The following is a 19,909-nucleotide window of genomic DNA, read 5'->3' on the forward strand; positions in this document are numbered from 1 at the left end:
CAGGACAACATCTGACTTGAGTTACACTTCTATGAGGGCTGAATTAGGGTCACCAGGTAGAATGGTCACCAAATAACTTGAGGGGCCTTAGTGCATGGGTTCAGTGAAAGAAATCATGGGATAAGCTCTGGGAATGTCACGTCTAACTGGACTGATGAGATCCGGCCTCACTGTGCCAGAGCCTGGCCTTTGAGGGATGCGGGAGCCTTCAGCTGGCTGCTTGCTCCCCAACACCTGCACACACACACCTGCTGCCACTGGACTCAGAAGAGCTGAACTCATTCAGTGTAAGTGAAAACCCTTTCTTCTGCTTTAGGGTATGCAGTATTCCAGGAAAATCTAAGCTTTTAAATTCTCAGAGACTACAAACAAGCCAATTTTTTTTTTTTTTTTGCTTGTTTTTCTCATTTTTGAAATACGGACTCACTCTGTAGCCCAGACTGGCATTGGTCTCATGATAATCCTACCTCAACCTCCCAAAACCTGGGACTACAGTCACGAGTCACCGTACTCACACAGACACACACTAGATTTCTAAACAGTCACTGCCAACATTTCGACCCCTGGGGAAAGTAGCCTGTTTTAAGAGGTTTTCTGGAATGTGTAATTCACAGTCTGCTGGAAAAAAGAATGTAAAGAGGACCTGTTTCTTTCCTATACATACATCCATATATGCAAATCTCAAACACCGTTTTCATTTTTAATTATATAAATAATACATGTTTCATTTTGGAAAATAAGATTTATGTATAGCCTTCCAATTTTTTTGATTTGATGTAGATCTATAATTTTTGTCACAATAATTTGAACCTCTCCAGAAACAAACAAGTAAATCAAAAGAAGACCCCTCAAAAAATAAAAATCCAATTGTAATAATGATTTTATATCGGGTATAATTGCACACACACACACACACACACACACACACACACACACGCACGCACGCACGCACCACACATGGGCGATGTATATCTGTGACTAGGTTGATTTATATTATATACAAGTCTTTGTGCATTAATTTCTACTTTGACTTTTGACTCCTGGAAGAGCAGCAGTTGCAGAGCTCATGCACAGGCCAGACTCGCTCGCTCAATCGCTTACTTACTGGCTCACCCCTAGAGCCCAGCGTTCCTTACAGACAGCAGCAGCAGCCTCCCATGTTACATCCTCCAGGGGAAGAGCACTTCTCGATGTGGCCACAACGGGATAGGAGCTTCGTAGTCAACCTCACTCATTCTGCCGTTCTTGAAAATACTCATCAAACATGGAGGAAGACTCTTCTTCATGCTCCTGACACAAAGGAAACACAGAAGAGACAATGCATTCCCTGCTCTCGGGACACCTCATCAGAGTCCACGCAGTGAAGCCTAGGTTACCTTGGGCTCCTTAAACTCCAAGTCCTCCCCGTACTGAATGGCGAAGTCAATGTGCTGGAGCACGATGTTCATGCTCTCCTCATCTGACTGATCGTACGGCAGAAACCGAACCATGCTGTAGTCATCAACCTACAGGCGCGGGTGTGGAGAAACGGGCTCTCTGACAGTGCAGAGTTCGATTCCCTGGCAGGTCTGTTTTATAATCATTTATACTTCTCCTTAAAGGTTCATGTGCCAGCCGGCAGGCAGGATGGCTGGGGGTAAGGTGTTTGCTGCCAAGCCTGACAACCTGGGTCTGGTCCTCAAAATGCACATGATAAACAGAGAGTCAACTCCTGCAGACTGTCGTCCTGGCACACGTGCATGCATGCATACCTGCACGCATGCACAGTTGCATGCTTGCACACACACACACACACACACAAATAAACATTCACATGCACTGGGCTGGGAAAAGGAGCCCTGGCGACAGACAGCACCAATGGCTGACCTTTCTGATTCTGACCTGCTAGCACTGAGCTGTCCCCCTGTCTAACTGCCTGAACTAACCATCACGTCCTGGTTCCCCCAACACTCCCTTAGGGGATAGCACTGGGCTGTGCTGCCCACACAGGTGGACACTGACTGGCCAGGGGCATCACTAGAGGAGGCCTAAAGGTACCACTGCAAGGCTTACCAGACCACACACGGCCTTCGTCAACTTCTTGAATTTCTGACTTCTTAAGTCACCTGTTGAATCTTCTAGCAGAGAGTACATGTCTGGATCTAGAAACCTTTAAAGTGAGAGGGAGACAGGGAAGGAGGAGTACACGAGGGAAGAGACCACGCCAGAGACTGTCTCAGGGCAGAAGGCTCGTCACCCCCACAGAGCTCAGCTGGGAACTCACTTCTCAATTTCCTTCTTGGCTTTCTTGCTCAGCAGGTCCATCTTCGTCATGATGTTAACCTGTGGGATTTCCAGGGAGATCATGGCACTCAAGGCTGCCAGGATGCCAGAGATAAACTGGGGAAGGAGAGAGAACAGACAGACCAGTTACTGCCAACGAGGGCCTCCTGCTCACTGGAAGGGAACCCAAGACACTGATCTCACAGGGAAAGACACTGGCTCAGAAGGTGACGGAGGCCTGGCCTTGAAGGAGAGGAGAGGAGACGTCATCTATGTGAGCAGAGGTGTGGCAGGCCTTTACCCCAGCTGTGCGGATGAAAATCCAGTTCTGGGCCAGTCTTTGCTACACAAAAGACTGTCCCAAACCCATCAATGAGTCACTGGATCTACCTTGATTTCTTCTTTGGATTTTGACCATGATATTGGCCTTCTTTCCCACTGACACCCCTCACGACTACTAATGAGAACATGGAGTCTATATTTTCTAAACGGGACTAAAGGTCCTTAGAAATTAAAAGCAGATTTTTCAGCTTGTCTCACTCTGTAGCCCAGGCTAGCCTTGAACTTGCAGCAACACTCTTGCCTCAGGCTCCTGAGTGCTACGATTGCAGGCATGAACCACATACTCAGCTCAGTGTGTGGTTAAACATACTCTCTAACGATGCCCATCTGCCTCAGTTCTTTTTTTTTTTTTTTTTTTTTTTTTTGGTTCTTTTTTTTTTTTTCGGAGCTGGGGACCGAACCCAGGGCCTTGCGCTTCCTAGGTAAGCGCTCTACCACTGAGCTAAATCCCCAGCCCCTCAGTTCTTATTTCTTAAGCAGGTCCCCAATCTATTTTCCTTCTTATTTTCTTGAGGCAGGGAACTCTGGCTAGCTTGAAACTTGATTTGTAGACAAGGCCGGTCCTGAACTCAGATTCTTCTGAGTCTGCCTCCTGAGTGCTAGGAATAAAGTCCCCACACCCAGCTAAATCTATCTTAGGTAAACATACATTCACATAGTCATTTGACAACGGGAGACACTAAATAAATGGAAGAGCCAATGAAATGTGGAGACTCACATAGAATGGGCAGAGCAGTCAGTAGCTTTCTACCCAGGACTGAAAAATCTACAAGAGATTCACCCTCAGACCTTGAATGACTCCACCATGAACTGAGAATCAACCAGGAACACCCCGCACACTCGGAACTCCCACTGTTCAAGCTGCTGGACCAGCTGCTTCATGACGGGCAGGTGGGTGTAGAGCTCAATCTGACCTGCAGGGGGAGCACAGGACAGCAGTCAGATCAGGTCACAGGCAGCACCTGCACACAGATGCCACAGAGATGGAGGAAAAGCAGGAAGGGCACAGCGGCCGCATGCCTACAGTGTGTGCAGCCCTCGGTTCAAGCCCCAGTACTGAAAGAGAAGGATATCAGATCCTGCTACACATCCAGGTGTTTCGCTTTGTGTCGTCTGTGGTGCTGCGGACTGAACTGCAGCTTGTACCTGCTCGGCAAGTTTGCCGTGAGTCTCCATTCCCTCAGACTGTGCAGTGTGCAGCTCTCCCCTGACTTCTGTGGGGCTTTTGCATTGTTCCTGAGCTTCGTTGTTTTGATTTATGTATCTGTATGTCATGTGTTTGCAGGTGCCGATGGAGACCAGAACAGGGTGGCAGAGCTGAAGTTACAGAAGTTGCTGAGATTTGAACTTAGGTCCTCTGGAAGAGCAGCAGTGCTCTTAACCTCTGAGCCACCACATGTACTCAGCTGTCACGGGGACATCACGGGCTCTCAGGACAATCACAGAACCTGAGGAAAAGCCACCACAGGGACAGCAAGCAGACTTTATATTTTTTCCCCAGTGCTGGGGTTGGGATGTGACCCTGTGGCAGACTACCTCCCTGACATGAACTAGCCCAGGACTCAACCCTCAGCACAGAAAGACAGTAACCCAAGCACAAAGAGGCAGCTTGGGGATATTCACACCCATAACGCATGCACGAACGAACGAACCCATGCATGCACTTGAGCGTGCTTGCTTCTGAGGGAGTTCACGTGTTTAATTACGAGTAAGAGAAAGAAAGCAAGTGAAGCCCCACACACACACATACAAGTGAGGTTGGCCAGGCTCCAGTCCACAGCTCACACGTCACCTGTCCCTTCTCAGTTTCATCTCACAGCACCTCTGCTCACCCAGTCATCCCCATAGCTTCCTGTCTGAGGCCCTTTGCCTGCACAGCTGTCTCTATTTTGTCCTATGGCCTAGTTTAAAGGACAACTGCCCAGTTGCCTCTGGAACCCTTTTCCTGTAGGGCAGTTTGTGTTCCTTCTGTGGGTCACCTGACAAAGACATTAATCATGGGGTGACTGTTCATCCCGGTTGCTTACCACTGGACCCTGAGCTCCACAGCCCTGGCCCTGGCCCTGGCTCCTTCGCTCTTCCAGTTGTCCCCAGTAAGCACTTGATAAACCCAAGGGATAAACTGGGGCCAACTGGGTTCTGCAGTGTAGTTGCTCACCACTGTCCCCAAGGAGGACACAATGTCACAGCTTCAGGGCAGACTGTACATTCAAGCTGGGGATGTACCTGGACAGTCAAATAGGATGTAGTCGTCCTCGACGTGGCCCAGACAGTTCTCCAGCCAGTCAAAGTTATTGGCAAAGTACTCCATGCAGAACACCAACCCTCCGTTGGGACCAAACCGCAGAGAATCGTCCTCCATCACGTCGTCCACCTCAATCAGTTCCCGGATGTCTGGAGAGTCAGGCAGGGACCACAGTGAGTGTCCACTTGGAGAACTTAAATCAACAGACATATAAGAAACTCACACACAGGGCTGGGATGACGGCTCAGTGCTTGGTGCACGAGCGTGAGGACCAGAGTGTGAGCCTCGGGCACCCATGTAAGAAGCTGGGCATAGGGTTGGGGATTTAGCTCGTTGGTAGAGCGCTTACCTAGCAAGCGCAAGGCCCTGGGTTCGGTCCCCAGCTCCAAAAAAAAGAAAAAAGGAAAAAAAAAAAAAAAGAAAGAAAAAAGGAAAAAAGAAGCTGGGCATAGCTGCACATCTGTAACTGCAGAACTGCAGTGCTGTGGGCAGAGACAGGAGGGTTGCTGGGGATTGTGTCCAAGGTCAGTTAGAGATCATGACTCAAAGGTGGAGAGCGAGAGAGACCAAGCTAGCTGACTGAACACACTGCAGGGATAGCACACAGTAAAACATATGCAGACATAAGAGGGGCGCTGTTTTGTGTGTTTGGTTTTTTGTTGTTTTTTTGTTTGTTTGTTTGTTTGTTTGTTTGTTTTGAGACAAGGTATTAGACCAGGCTGTGCTAGAACTCACAGAGATAGATCTGCCTGCCCCTGCCTCATGAGTGCTGGGATTAAAGGCGTTCACTGCCACACCCGGCTTGGAGGAGAAGCTCTTTAAGCTCTGCTACAGAATAAACTCCCAGGAGTATCAGTAAGTGAAAAACTTAAGGCACAGAACTTCCTGTAAGAATCAATCAGGTGTACTGAGAGAAAAACTGGCTGTGATGGCCCCGCATCTCCAGTCTCAGCTCTTGGGAGAGAGAGGAGGGAGGTCTAGAGAGCTGGGTCCTGTTTCAAGGCAAAAAACAAAACCAAACACAACAAAATACACAAGTCCACTGCACACACTTTATAAACACTCAGGCTGGACTTCAGAGGCACAAGTTGCTTATGGAGGAACACATCAGAAACCAGCAACACTGGCTATGGAGCAGGCTTGACTGCTGGGCCACACACGACTCAGGATTTTTCCCGTGTGGCTTACAGTTTGGACCATTTGGCTATGTAGTGCCTACATCAAGAAGTAAGCTAAAGGGCTGGAGAGATGGCTCAGCGGTTAAGAGCACCCGACTACTCTTCCAGAGGTTCTGGGTTCAATTCCCAGCAACCACATGGTGGCTCACAACCATCTGTAAAGAGATCCGATGCCCTCTTCTGGTGTGTCTGAAGACAGCTACAGTGTACTTATATATAATAAATGAATAAATCTTTAAAAAACAAAAAAAAAAAAAAGAAGTAAGCTAAAATGAGGCCAACTGCTACCTCTTAACTTGATGACCAAGAAGCCAGTTAACTCCTAAGCCTATGTGACTGACCTCCAGAAAGGTATTCAATCTAAACAGAACAGGAAGTTGCCCTCTGTGAGGTCCCCAGGTCCTTCAAACATCTTTCTGCTTAAGGAAGCTGAGTGCCTTTGCTGACAGGATCCCAAACAACAGCCTGCCTTTCTCTCTCAAGAGAAAGACAAGAAGATGGTTTCCACTTCCTCCTCAGCCTGCTCCCCCACTCCACCTGCTACAGGGCTACACTATCAAGAACACACTCCTGGCTCACATCTGTGATCCCAGCCGTCACAGGTAAAGGCAGGAAGTTTAAAAGTACAAGGCCATCCTTGGCTACAAAAGATGTTTGAGGACAAAAGATGTGTGAGACTATTTCAAAACTCGGAATAAATAAAAACATTCTGTGGCAGCGTCCACACTGCAGAACCTTCTCCCCCACTCTCCGTCCCCTCCTGCTAGCTGTCAGCCCCACCGTCCCACTGCTAACTCTGGTCAAAGCTGCCAATGTCACTATGGTCCCTGAGCTACATGTGGCCATTTTACAGCTCAGTTGGACCTATGTAGTGGACACCTCTTTCTTGAAAAATTCCCTAGGGGTTGGGGATTTAGCTCAGTGGTAGAGCGCTTGCCTAGCAAACGCAAGGTCCTGGGTTCGGTCCCCAGTTCCAAAAAAAAAAAAAAAAAAAAAAAAATTCCCTCTTGTTTTTTCTGAAGCTTACTTTACTGATACACCACCTCTAAGAGCCTCCAGAGAACATACAGCTTCAGGACTCAGACTCTGTCCCTCTTCTATAAGGAAACTCCCTCTGAACACGAGGTCATCCATCCTGGAACTCAATGTGCTGAGATTTTATTTATTTTGCTGCTGGCTCAAATATTTGCACCTTCCATCTATCTAAGTGAGCAGTTTCTGTTTAATTGAGGTCGACTGTTTTTAATTTTTTTTAATTGCTTTGTTTTTTTTTTTGTTTTTTGTTTTTTTCCTTTTTTTTGGAGCTGGGGACCGAACCCAGGGCCTTGCGCTTGCTAGGCAAGCGCCCTACCACTGAGCTAAATCCCCAACCCCTAATTGCTTTGTTTTGTTTCACTGAGCGCCGAGGTTACGAGCATGCACCTCACTTGGTGTTATGGGGTGCTGAGGGTAAAACCCAGGGCTTCATGGACCGCAGGGAAGCACTCCACCACCAGGCCACACCCCAGCCCTGAGCCTCACCTTTCTAAGCCAGCACAGGTGCTGTTTACTGCAGACAAACCATCTTACCAAAGTAAGCAACAAAGGAACAAGACAGAAAGACAGGTAGGCAGGAACCCAATCACCTTGGAGTCTTCCAGCAAAGACCAGAAAAGGGGGTTGGGGATTTAGCTCAGTGGTAGAGCACTTGCCTAGCAAGCACAAGGCCCTGGGTTCGGTCCCCAGCTCCGAAAAAAAGAAAAAAGAAAAAAAAAAAAAAAAAAAAAAAAAAAAAGACCAGAAAAGGAGGCCATTGTCCCCACACCCACAAACACCGCTACCACCACCAAATGGCCCTTGGCCTTATCTCCGCTCACCATGAAACCAGGGGTGAGTACGTGAGTTGACTGAGCGTCAGTTTCTGGGCTGAGCAGTCAGTTTTCAGTGCCTTCTGAGCTTTACTGTGCCTGAAGAAGGTGGCCCTGCCAGGACTTACCAGCCATCACAGGATAGTTGAAGTGTTCTGCCGCTGGGTCCAGGTTGACTACCTGGACAGATCGGTTGAGGGCTTCGCAGTGCTGAACCATGGTGGAACAGTAGGTGCTCTGTAAGGTTACAAGGTAGGGAGTTAGCACCCAAGGCAGTATGCTGCCACCCTTCACACTGTCAGACACTTCTCCCCTCTCTGAGCCACTGTCCACCCAGACCAAACTACATCTCCAGGGAAAACCCTAGGAAGGGGCAAAATCAGAGCTGCAGATCAAGATGCAGGGCTTGGGCTCAGCAAACTTTTTAAACACAGTGCACAAATTAACTTAGATTATAGACATGACCTCTGCCTTGCACACCTTTAATCCCGGCAGGCGGATCTTTGTGAGTTTGAGGCCAGCCTGGTCTACAGAGTGAGTTCCAGGACAGCCAGGACTACATAGAGAGAAACCTTGTCTCAAAGAGGGGAAAAAAGCAGAATCTAGTGGAGCACACCTTTAATCCCAGCACTTGAGGAGACAGAGGTGGGCAGATGACAGGTAGATAGCACCATATACACAGTGAGTACCAGGCCACTTAAGAACTAGTTAAGACTCTGCTTCACAAAGAACAATGAGGGGTTGGGGATTTAGCTCAGTGGTAGAGCGCTTTTGGTCCCCACCTCCGATGGGGGGGGGGGGGGAGAAGAACAACACAAAGAACAATGAAAAGACCAAACCTAACCCCTCAGCCTTCCACACATACAAGGAAAGAAAGTCTGCTATAATCATTCTTTGGGAACTGGAGAGATGGCTGAAAACTTAAGAGCACTTGCTGCTCTTACAGAAGACCTGGGTTTTCTGCAAGTGACTGCCTCTTCTGGTCTCTTTGGGCAGTGCCCACGAATGGTGCATATATACACACATATACACGTATCAGAAACCCATACCCCAACTTTACCCCCAGCTCCTGGTGTTGGAATGGAACCCAAGGTCTAAACTTCTGAGAAACAGAGAAAGACGAGACCCCATACTGGGTGTGTGGCAGAAGGCCTGTTCTGGAGTTAAGACAGAAACAGACTCTGATTCTGGACATAACTAAGCGTATGATTCTAGAAAAAAAAAAAAAACCCTTTCTGTGTCTGGGTATTCTACAGATTACAGATCAAGCACATGGAGACGTTATGAAAACACCTGGAACGACCAGGACAGTGTCTGGAGCAAAGGTATCCTACTACCATTATTTTAAAGATACGTGTCCTGCGTTAGTACGTGACCATGTGTGCACTCTGTTCGTGGAGGCCTGAGGTTACAGCTCTGTATGGATGCTGGGATTGAACTCAGGTCTTCTGGAAGGTCAGAACAAGCTCTTAAGCGCTCAGCCACCTCTCCATCCGCCCCATAGCTATTAAAGATGCTATTACTCCCAAACAAAAACCAAGGTACGAGCAGAGAGCGGAAGCGAATTACCCAGGGTTCCCCGCGGCCCAACCGCCCACGAGCCGCAGGTCCTCCAGCCTCACCTTCCCGCTGCCCGCGGGGCCCATGACAAGCTGCGCATACCGAGGCATGCCGGTTCTCCGGGTTCTCACAGCGATCTGCCACACTCCCTTCAGCCTTCGCGCGACGGCCACTGAGTTCCGGGAGCGTGGGTAGAAGCCAATCGCAACCCAGATCTCTTGTCCATCGCTGGTATTTACTACACCTAGGACTACGGAGCGTCCCAAGGGCCAAGTGCCCTGTGAAACGCGTACCGAGGAAAACGAAGAGGCGGAGACAGGAGTTCACGCGTGCGCAGAGAAGAGAAAGCGCTGCGAGCCGTTGTCGGTTGGCCAACAGGCGAAGACGGTTGCCTGGGTGATAGCGGATCGTGAATAACGCTCCGCGCCCCGGGGCCGGAGCACTGATTTCTTGGCTTTGACTCCTAGGGTGACAACCCAAGGTTTGCAGATCCTCCGAGGGTCTAGAATACTGAGGTGGAAGACACCTTTTGCTTTAGGGTGCGTGTGTATGGATTTGCCCTGACGCGTCCTGGTCACGGAGAGATGTCAAGGCGCAGGAGTCTGGTTACCTGAGGTCTCCTCCGCCTCGGGTCTAGTTTCAGGATCTCGGGTCGTCCTCCGCACCATCCGGGAGTCGTTTGAGCAGGGTCAGAGGGTAGAGCCGGAGGCCGCAGGCTCACCGCGGACTGACGCACGCGTGTGGACAGGATGCCGAGCCGTTGTCCCGGGGTCGCGGGGCCGCCCGCCTTGGCCCGGACGGAAGGCAGCGAAGGGTGAGGCCTGGGAACCCCTGCTGAGGAGGCGCGAGCCGGGGAGAAGGCTCTAGTGAGGCCAGGGGCTGGCGAGGCGGCCTCGAAGCCGGACAGAGACTGCGGCGCGCTGGCGTTTTCTGCCCCTAACCTAGGGGCGAGTCTAGGGCCCAGCCGCCCCGGACCTGGGAAGGTTTTAACTATTCCCTAAGATGATTGAGGACAGTTGATTCAGTTCATTCAGAAGATGTCACAGCTCCCCTGTTCCCCCCTTTGCCCCTTTCCTTAAAATCAAGAGCAGGATGACTGGGATCCAAACAGGCCCACGACCATGGCTCTTGTTGAATCTGAATCCATGGCCATGAAATAAATATATATTTATGTTTATTAAGTATATACTGTTATTAAATGTACATTTTATTGTACATATATATTTGGTACTAAGACTTATTAAACATGCGACGGGGTTCCTGTTTGCTTGCCTGTTTCATAATGCTTGTCAGGGTGCTGGCTCAGTGGTCCCGCAGTCACTGAGAAACTGCAGGAAGCAATTTAACTTTTTGCGAAAAGTAAAAAGAACGGATACAAGATTGGAAACACTACAAACGGACGAACTAGTTACAGCACAACATAATTACTCTTTTCAGTACAGCAATTACTTTTATTAAAGAACAAGAAAGATACCATGTGGATATAAGTACAGGAACCAAACATACTACACGCTTGATCTCACTGTAGAATTAGACTAGGAAGCTATGAAACCAAATTTAACCAAGTCCTTTCTGGTAAAGTAAGAATTGGACTGGGGATACTGCTCAGTATTAATAGAGCACTTGTGTAGTGTTGGTTAGCCCTGGGTTCTATCTCCTAGTGGCACATACACTCAGACTTTCATCCTAGTGTGATAAAAATCTGACAGCTCACTTAAAAAAAGCTTTATTCATTCTTTTTTGTAGCAAAATTAGAGGAAAAAATTTGCAAGACATTGATGAAAACAGGAGAAAGTAAGGAGCACGTGAAGCTGTCATTAGACATTGACATTGACTGTCAGGATGCCTGATTACGTATAATATGTGTTCTTTTCTGACAGGTCAGCTGGACAGTCTTATCACCAGAATTCCAAAGGCACTGGTGAGCAGCATAAAGCAGGTAATACATGTAGATTACAGATTTGAGAGAAACAGGTTACCTGTAACTGTACACAATGGAGGGTTTGTTGTTGTTGTTTTGTTTTAAAGATTTATTTACTTATTTATCATGAGCACACTGTAGCTGTCTCCAGACACACCAGAAGAGGGCATCAGATCTCATTACAGATGGATGTGAGCCACTATGTGGTTGGTTGGAATTTGAACTCAGGACCTCTGGAAGAGCAGTCAGTGTTCTTAACTGCTGAGCCGTCTCTCCAGCCCCACAATGGAGTTTTAACAATAGGCTCAAAGGGCTGTCAAGATGGTGGGAGCAGCTGCTAAGGGCACTTGCAGTCAAGCTGGACTACCTGAGTTTACTTCCCCCAGAACCCACAGGGAGGGGAGAACTTTTTTTTTTTTTTTTTTGAGTTGTACTCTTAAAAAGAGTTTCAAAGATGAGAGATGAAAGCTCTTTACCTTTTGTTACTGTATAACACTTTTTTTTTTTTTTGGATCTTTTTTTCGGAGCTGGGGACCGAACCCAGGGCCTTGTGCTTCCTAGGTAAGCGCTCTACCACAGAGCTAAATCCCCAGCCCCTGTATAACATTTTTTTAAAAATACCAGTGACAGGGGTTGGGGATTTAGCTCAGTGGTAAAGTGCTTGAGGCCCTGGGTTTGGTCCTCAGCTCAGGGGAAAAAAAAACAAAAACCAATGACTTGTAAAATATGTTGAGAATTAGCAATGGTTGGAATGCACAGGGCAGACCTGTTTTTTACATGTGGATGAAAGGGAAGAATCCTGCATGAGCAGCTTCAAAAACCATAAACTATTTCATAGGGAGCTCTTTCAAAATAGCTCTTTTTCTGATGAAGTTAAGAGAAAAAAAAAAAGTCCCTAAAGGCCTTTTGCAAGTTAAGGGATAAGGGGGGTTAGAGTGCGCTGGCCTTGGAGACATGGGTGTGTGTACAGGGGATGTTCGAGGACAACTCTGTAGAGTCATTCTCTCCTTCTGTTTGACAGTCCAGGGACTGATCTCAGACAGCTAGACATGCTGGGCAAATCCTTTACCGTCGTCAGGCCTGTACCTCATGTTACTTGCACTGAACTGGGGTGATGCCGAGCATCTTTTTATGTGAGACACGTGGATTCCAGATGTTTGTGTGTTTTAAAAATAAAGGGCATATTATATATTGTCTCAATATTTAACTCTGCTTCACAGTAATCGTTGGTAGTCATAAATATTATTAATAATCTTTGCCTCAGGAAGTCATACGATGTCTTTGCCCACAGAGAGAATCAAGGAGGGACACAGAATGTCCTCACACACTGCCAAACTGCAGGAGTTATGGAGAACTACTCAAATCCAAACAATTCACATCCCTAAATCAATGACAGATGCGTCTTTTCTAAAGGTAAGACAGATTTCTAAGTGTTAACTATGGTATGTGTGGAGGTCAGAGGAAAACTCATGAGAACCAGTTCTCTCCTTCCACCCTGTGCGTGCAGAGGTCAGACTCAGGCTGCCAGGCTTGGCAGCAAGCGCTTTTGCTTGCAGAGCCCTGTTACCAGCCCTGAGATGTTTCTGGGGGACGCCCAGGGCCTCGCACATCCTAACAAGCTCAGCTCCCGAGCTATAGGGCCAGAACTTGGGTCTGAAGATAAACTGCTCAGGTAGAATCTAAGGTGCTGCAGACCACATGGTACACACCTAACAGACCGTCAGTGAGTCCGTGAAGGGAGCTTCCTGCAGAGATGTGGTGATCTAACACTGGGGAGCCTGTCTGCTTCCTTTTTTCTTCTAGCTCTTTCCTTTGGATGCTGGCCAAAGCTAAGCATGCTTCCGCTGCCACTCTAGTTCCTCACTGCATCTCTGACCTCCATACCTAGCTTGAAAGGCATGACTTTTTCTCCACTTCTCTCCTCCTGGCAGCTGCGGGCATTTTCAGTTTGCCTGGCTTATTATATTTCCCCTCAAAATTAAAAAAAAAAATTGTCCTCAGTCTTCAAAAACCAAACAAAAAAGAGTAGGACTAGGCCTTACCCCAGCACCGGAAAAACAGAAACAAGCGGATCTCTCTAAGTCTAAGGTCAGCCTGGTCTACATAGGAAGTTTGAAGCCAGCCAGGACTACATAGTAAAATCCTGTTTCAAAAAACAAATAAAAAACCCAAAACTAAAACCCACCCACACCCAAAACAGAATCATTCATTAAATATGTTGGATAAATTCATGAGTGACTTCAAGGATTATAAGTTAAGAGTCACAAAGGTTCTTTCCAGGAACTTCAGAGCTAATACATTTCTATTAGGAAGATCAAGTGCCATTCACCAAGACACTCCAGCGATAAAGCCCAAATTCAGAGCCTTCACTCAAGGACTACAAAATTAGAAGCAAGCAGTAGAGAAAATGGCATCGAGGGTTTTACAGCTATGGACATGTGTTCTCCCTGGGTCACAGTGGAGAGCTAAGCATGGTGGCATGGACCCGTAGCTCCTGCTACTGGGGAGGCTGAGGCAGAAGGGTGACTCGAGTCCAGAAATTGAGACAAGCCACAGTAACACAGTGACACCTTGTTCAAACAAACAGACCAAAAGTCTAAGGAGTAGTAGCTCGGCTCATGGCTGTTGGGAAGTACAAGCAAGAAGATGGGGAGTTGAGGCCAGCCTAGGCATTAGGAGACTCTGTCTCAAATAAACAAGAAAACTTCCCATAGCTGGTTAGAGTCTCATTTCTAAAGTATTGTAGTTAGTAAAGAGTTCTTTAGACTAGTAGTTTCTTCTGCCAAAATTCCTACTTTAGGTGAACGACTTATTCAGTAATGTACATTTTATGCCTACATATACATGAGTCTTGCATCTTAAGGAAGGAAATATTTTTTTTAAAAAAAGGACGTACATTCAGTCACAATTTGATTAAAGAAACCTAGTATGGGGACACACACTTATATTCCCAGTGTTCAGATGGAGGCAGGAGGACCAGAAGTTCAAGGTATATAGCAAATTCAAGGCCAGCCTGGGATATATAAGAGCCTGCTTCAGGGGAAAAAAATTAGGGGCTGAAGAGATGGCTTAGTGGTTAGAGCACTGAGTGCTCTTCTAGAGGCCCTGAGTTCAATTCCCAGCAACCACATGGTGGCTCACAGCTGCCTTGAACTCCAGCTCCAGGGGTTGGTTGGACACCCCGTGCATCATCTGTACTTGTGTGCATACCCACAGATAGACACACAAGTTTTTAAATTGTAGGTTGGAAACTGACAGTATGTTTCACAGAAACTAGCAGGTATTTTTCTGCTCTGGAAAAGGTGTTTCTTTAGTTGAGACAGTAAACTAAGGTGCTTTCAGGTACCACCATCTTATACCTTAAACATCAGAGTGACAGGCAGTGGCAGGGCAGATGGCTCAGCTGGGGAAGCTGTTGGACACCAAGCCTGAACCTGCATTGGATCCCTGAGATCACACAGTGGAAGAAGACAACCAAAAGCTGCAAGTTAGACACACACAGACACACGCACACACACTCACACACACACACATACACATGCACACACACTCACACACGCTCACACACACATGCTCACACACATACACACACACATGCACACGCTCACACACACATGCACACACACATGCACACAAACACACACGCTCATACACACACATGCTCACACGCTCACACACACACATGCTTACACACACACATGCTCATACACACATACACATGCTCACACACTCACACACACACAGCTCACACATACATGCACACAAAGTAAATCAAGCAAGATGTCCAACTTGAGAAGGTAGATGGGAGCTAAAGCTTGTGGACAGAGAGCTGAGCCCCTCTTTGGTTCTCAAAGCTCAAAAGATAACATGAATTATTGTAGGTGGCAGCTACAGCCATTTGCATGTTTTAATAAACCATCATTTCCTTTTCCTCTGGGCAAGTCGAGATAACTGAATTTGCTTGTGAGAACCATAAAGATGAGGTGGGACAGCCCTCAACACCCATCCTTTTAGTAAGAAGACTACTGCCTTGTGTTGTACAGTGTCGTGGGTCTCCGCAACCACCAAGGGCAGCATTATGTCACTCTGTGAAAGATAAGGCCATTCAGCTCACCACAACTCAGTAGCTGGTGTTGGCTCAACTCGAGTCTTACCTCCAGTAGCTTATTTCAGGCATCTGTAAACACAGCCCAATTTGGGAAAAGGTTTCCTGGTGATAAAGAATTCTACCCATGTACACAGCAAAGTTTAAGACATAGCCACATGGGGTTGGGGATTTGGCTCAGTGGTAGAGCACTTGCCTAGCAAGCGCAAGGCCCTGGGTTTGGTCCCCAGCTCCGAAGGGAAAAAAAAAAAAAAAAAAGGAAAGACATGGCCACATGAAGACTCTTGGTAAAGTAGACAATAGGTACTGTAGATTACCTGAGGAGAGAGGCTCACAGGTCTTTCTTTGACAAGGGTGTGGAGGAGCAACACAGGTAACCCAGTGATCTCTAGGCTATTAAACGCAGGTTAAATATCCACATCTCTCCCTTAGAAGAGAGGACCCTGTATATTTGACATTCCCAGCTCTCCCAGTGTCTCTCTGTGAACATAGGACCTACATGCCTCCTACACTCTAGCAGTCAAGAGCCCCCATTCTGTCTTTCAGCATCCAGAACTCACCTCAGGCCAGAAGCGCTACCTGTGCAGCATTGCTAAGATCTGCAACTCCAGCTATCTGAGGACCTTAATGAAGAGGCAGTACATGCATCTGTTTCATCACGGGTTACAGAAGCCAGGCAGGTGTCCCCCACTTGGTTTCTTGTCAGTTTAGAAGTGAGAGCATCTTCTAAGAGGTGATTTGTGTTCCAGGTGTCCTCACTCATCATAGAAGCCATATCAGCTCTCGATACTCACAGAAACAGCATTCCCCCTGCACTACATGGAGACACCATCTGGAGAGAGAAGACTCTCTGGGCATTGCAGCAGAAGCACCTGAAATGATCATACATGCCCTTTGGAGACCCCTGAGACACAAAGAAGGGTCTGTCTGGTTCTTGAGTTTAAGAAGGAAAAACCACCCAGTTCTGTGTACAGAATCTGGGGAGCCTCCTGAGATTAAAACTCCCATTTCCTACAATCACTCCCCTAAACTCAGATGAGGGAGGCCACTTCCTCTTCCTTGAAGTGAGTGGGATATGACATTAAGGGCGTCTGAGTTTCGGTGACAGGATGTATAGCCCAGGTATACCTCAAATGCAGGGTAATCTCTTGCCTCAGCTTCCCACATGCTAGCAGTATAGGCGTGCCACCACACCAGGTGTTCCACTTTCCCACACAGCATAATCTGGACGTATAAGCATTTCTCAATCAGGACAAGAAGGTTCAGCAAGTAAAAGTATTTGCTATGCACGCTCAACAACCTGTGTTTGATCCCTAGAACCCAGGGTAGAATCTGGTAGAGCAGATTCCCCAAAACTATCCTCTAACCTCCATACATGAATCACATGAACCATAGCAACCACCCATATTTAAACACAGAATAAATAATAATAAAAAGAATTCTGGATCACCAAGAGCTAGACTGCACTTCCCACTCAAATTCCAAACAATAGATTCCTCCAGAAACATGTAGTGCTCCTGCAGAGGGGAGTACTATACAGCCAGGAGGAAGAACAGCAGCTCTCAGCAGGTGTGGTGGCATAAGCCTGTAGGCTCAGTACTTGGGGGGATCAGAAGGTTACTTAGTCAGTTTGAGACATGCTTGGATTACATGAGATTGTGGTTCAGAAAATAACCCACAGCTTACAGCACAAATGTGTCAGTCTCCAAACTGATGGCAGTGCTGCACTTCAGGGTTAGCGGATCACAGGATAATCTGGGGAATGGGGGTCTTTGGTAATCCCAGCAGCTAGTAAAAAGAACCTTATTTTATGTTTGAGACTGACAGCACTGTTCACTTTACTGTCTCCAATTAAAATATTTCCCTTTTCACAGGTTAAAAATTGGATATGCATCTAAAACAAGATGCAAGTCCCTGAAGATTTTTAGAAGACCAGGCAGACTGTTCTTGCTACCAGGTAACACACCACACACACACACACACACACACACACACACACACACACACACACACACACACACACACACACACACACACACACAGTTAAGGATTTTTGTTTTTGAAACAAGGTCTCAGAACCAATCCTCCTGTCCCTACTTCTGAGCACTAAGATTATAGGTGGGCAGGGTTACCATGTCTGCCTTGCACTTTTGAACACTTTGCTTAAAAAACACTAAATACAGGTTGGGGATTTAGCTCAGTGGTAGAGCGCTTGCCTAGGAAGCACAAGGCCCTGGGTTCGGTTCCCAGCTCCGGGGGAAAACAAAACAAAACACTAAATACAGTCATTCTAATTAAGCCTTGATTAAATATTTTAAGTGTGATGAGTTCTGACCATGGTGGCACATGACATAGGTCCCAGGGCAGAAGCAGTGAATCTGAGCTCCAAAGCAGCCTGGTCTACACAGCAAATTCAAGTCCAGTCAGAGCTGCTCAAGAATACCCTATGTCAAACCCAAAACTAAACATGAAGCAACTTATGCCTCCATTCAGAATTCACTACTCAAGAGAGTGAGATTCAGTCTTTTTCTCCTGTGCTAGGCGTGTGCTCTGCACACAGACTTTCACCCCAAGTCCTTCAGGGTCTGTTGTTGTTGCTGTTGGTTTTGTTTTAGGCAGGGTCTCTCTCTCTCTCTAGCACAGAGTGACTGATAACCAAGTGCTAGGACTATAGACTTTGCCAGTATACCCAGTATCACATGTATTTTGTAGGTGCTGGCTAAGAGTGTGCAGTCCTATCCCAAGAGTCCAGTCCAAAAAGGCCAAGGATAGATACCCTGGCAGAGGACACATTGCCAAGGTCCTCAAACCATGAAAGAAAAACTAAAGGATATGGAGACACTGAAAACATAACTGAGTGCCACGAGTTCTAATTCTCTCACTGAAAGGCTTTGAAAATCAGTGGGAATAGTGTATACTATACTATGCGTAGCACACTTAGGGTGCTGTGACTACCGTAAAAGAGACTGGAGGAAGTGAAAGGTAACTAAGTTGAAAACAGTAGGGGACTTGTTTTTGCAAAAGCTTCGTAAGCCGGGCCACTTGAAGTGGTGTTTAGAAGTTCACTCCCAGGCTTGTGTGTTGGTGCACACCTTTAAGGCAGGCGGCCCTCTTGTGCAGTCTGTGGGCACCAGGCACACACACAGTACATAGACAAACATGCAGGCAAAATACCGATACACATAAAATGACAGTAATAAAACTGGAGAACTTTATTTCAGAACACATTATAAACGCTTATCTTCCCTTTAGTTTCTTCTAAGGATTATCAGCCATGCATGAACGATGAGACAAAGGAAGAGGATCTACTGAATGAGTGCATGCAGTCCATGTCCATTCAGGAACAAGGCTCATCTCATGCCAGCCTGACAGTCTCGTGTCCCACACCAAGTTCAGCCATCCCCTAATACCCACATGTTGAGCCTGAGGGGACAGTGAAGAGTTGGAACCATGTATGGGATAGTGCTAGTAGCTGCTGGTATGTTATTTTAGTTATTGAGAAATTTATAATAGCCTTCTTCGTCTAATATATTTCCGTGTTATATCTGTAATGTATGCTTGTTTCTAGCTAGAACAATTAAAATTTTACTTGCCAAATAAAACTGAATTTTAAGTTATGTTTATTTTCTGTGCATTGGTGTTTTGCCTGCATGCCTGTCTGTGTGAAGGTGTTGGAACTCATGAAGCTGGAGTTCTAGACAGTGTAGGCTGCCCTGTGGTTGCTGGGAATTGAACCCCAGTCCTGGAAGAGCAGCCAGTGCTCTTAAACTGCCACTGAGCCATCTCTCCAGCCCCCTGAATTTTTTCAATCTGACAAATGTTATTTTTTTCTTTTAGTTTATAAATTTGTAGTTTTTTTTTTTTTTTTTCGGAGCTGGGGACCGAACCCAGGGCCTTGCGCTTCCTAGGTAAGCGCTCTACCACTGAGCTAAATCCCCAGCCCCATAAATTTGTAGTTTATAAGTTTATAAATGTGTGTCTGTGTGTGTGTAATTGTTGGTTATTCCATAAAGCTTTTCTTGATTAAACTAGAAGAAAAAAATATTGACACAGAACAGTATTTGCAGACCTCACCTTGAAAAGCAGATTGGTCAAATAAAATTCAGTAACCCATGGATAAGACAGCCATGGTGATGTATACCTTTAATCCTAGTGCTTGGGAGGCAGACAGACACAGATTTCTGTGAGTTCCAGGCCAGCCTAATCTACACTGATTCCAGTAAGCCAAGGCTATATGGTGACTGTCTCAAAAAACAAACTGTTAAGTCCAGACAAACACTCATGCAACAAGGCTTAAGAATCACTGTAGAGCTGGGCAGGGGTAGCCACACCTTTAATCCAGCACTCAGGAGCAGAGGTTTTTAGTGTAGCCCTGGCCGTGTAGGAACTTACTCTGTAGACCAGGCTGGCTTTGAGCTCAATAGATCCACCTGCCTCTGCCTCCCTAGT

General features: G+C 46.8%; 2 protein-coding genes across 4 annotated transcripts; one reads left to right on the plus strand and one right to left on the minus strand.

The window, feature by feature from the left end:
* Positions 1 to 681: 681 nt before the first annotated feature.
* Gpn3 (GPN-loop GTPase 3) lies at positions 682 to 9,644 on the minus strand. 3 transcript variants are annotated; one of them, NM_001393837.1, is made up of 8 exons: positions 9,537 to 9,644; positions 8,003 to 8,111; positions 4,831 to 4,998; positions 3,394 to 3,518; positions 2,264 to 2,379; positions 2,053 to 2,149; positions 1,377 to 1,505; positions 682 to 1,290 (listed from the first exon to the last, which is right to left on the minus strand). In NM_001393837.1, the coding sequence occupies exons 2-8, from the start codon at positions 8,091 to 8,093 to the stop codon at positions 1,228 to 1,230; spliced, it is 789 nt and encodes a 262-aa protein (NP_001380766.1). In that variant the 5' UTR covers positions 8,094 to 8,111; positions 9,537 to 9,644; the 3' UTR covers positions 682 to 1,227. The 3 variants fall into 3 exon arrangements, with proteins under 3 accessions (NP_001380766.1, NP_973720.2, XP_063127604.1); NM_201991.2 differs by having other exon boundaries at positions 9,497 to 9,644; XM_063271534.1 differs by having other exon boundaries at positions 9,444 to 9,577.
* Positions 9,645 to 9,918: 274 nt separating this feature from the next.
* Fam216a (family with sequence similarity 216, member A) lies at positions 9,919 to 19,062 on the plus strand. The gene is made up of 7 exons (NM_001008290.1): positions 9,919 to 10,248; positions 11,315 to 11,373; positions 12,647 to 12,768; positions 16,007 to 16,136; positions 16,210 to 16,381; positions 17,335 to 17,417; positions 18,713 to 19,062. The coding sequence occupies exons 1-7, from the start codon at positions 10,184 to 10,186 to the stop codon at positions 18,865 to 18,867; spliced, it is 786 nt and encodes a 261-aa protein (NP_001008291.1). The 5' UTR covers positions 9,919 to 10,183; the 3' UTR covers positions 18,868 to 19,062.
* Positions 19,063 to 19,909: the final 847 nt, after the last annotated feature.

This window comes from Rattus norvegicus, chromosome 12 (assembly GCF_036323735.1).
Source record: "Rattus norvegicus strain BN/NHsdMcwi chromosome 12, GRCr8, whole genome shotgun sequence".
Classification (NCBI taxonomy): Eukaryota; Metazoa; Chordata; class Mammalia; order Rodentia; family Muridae; genus Rattus; species Rattus norvegicus.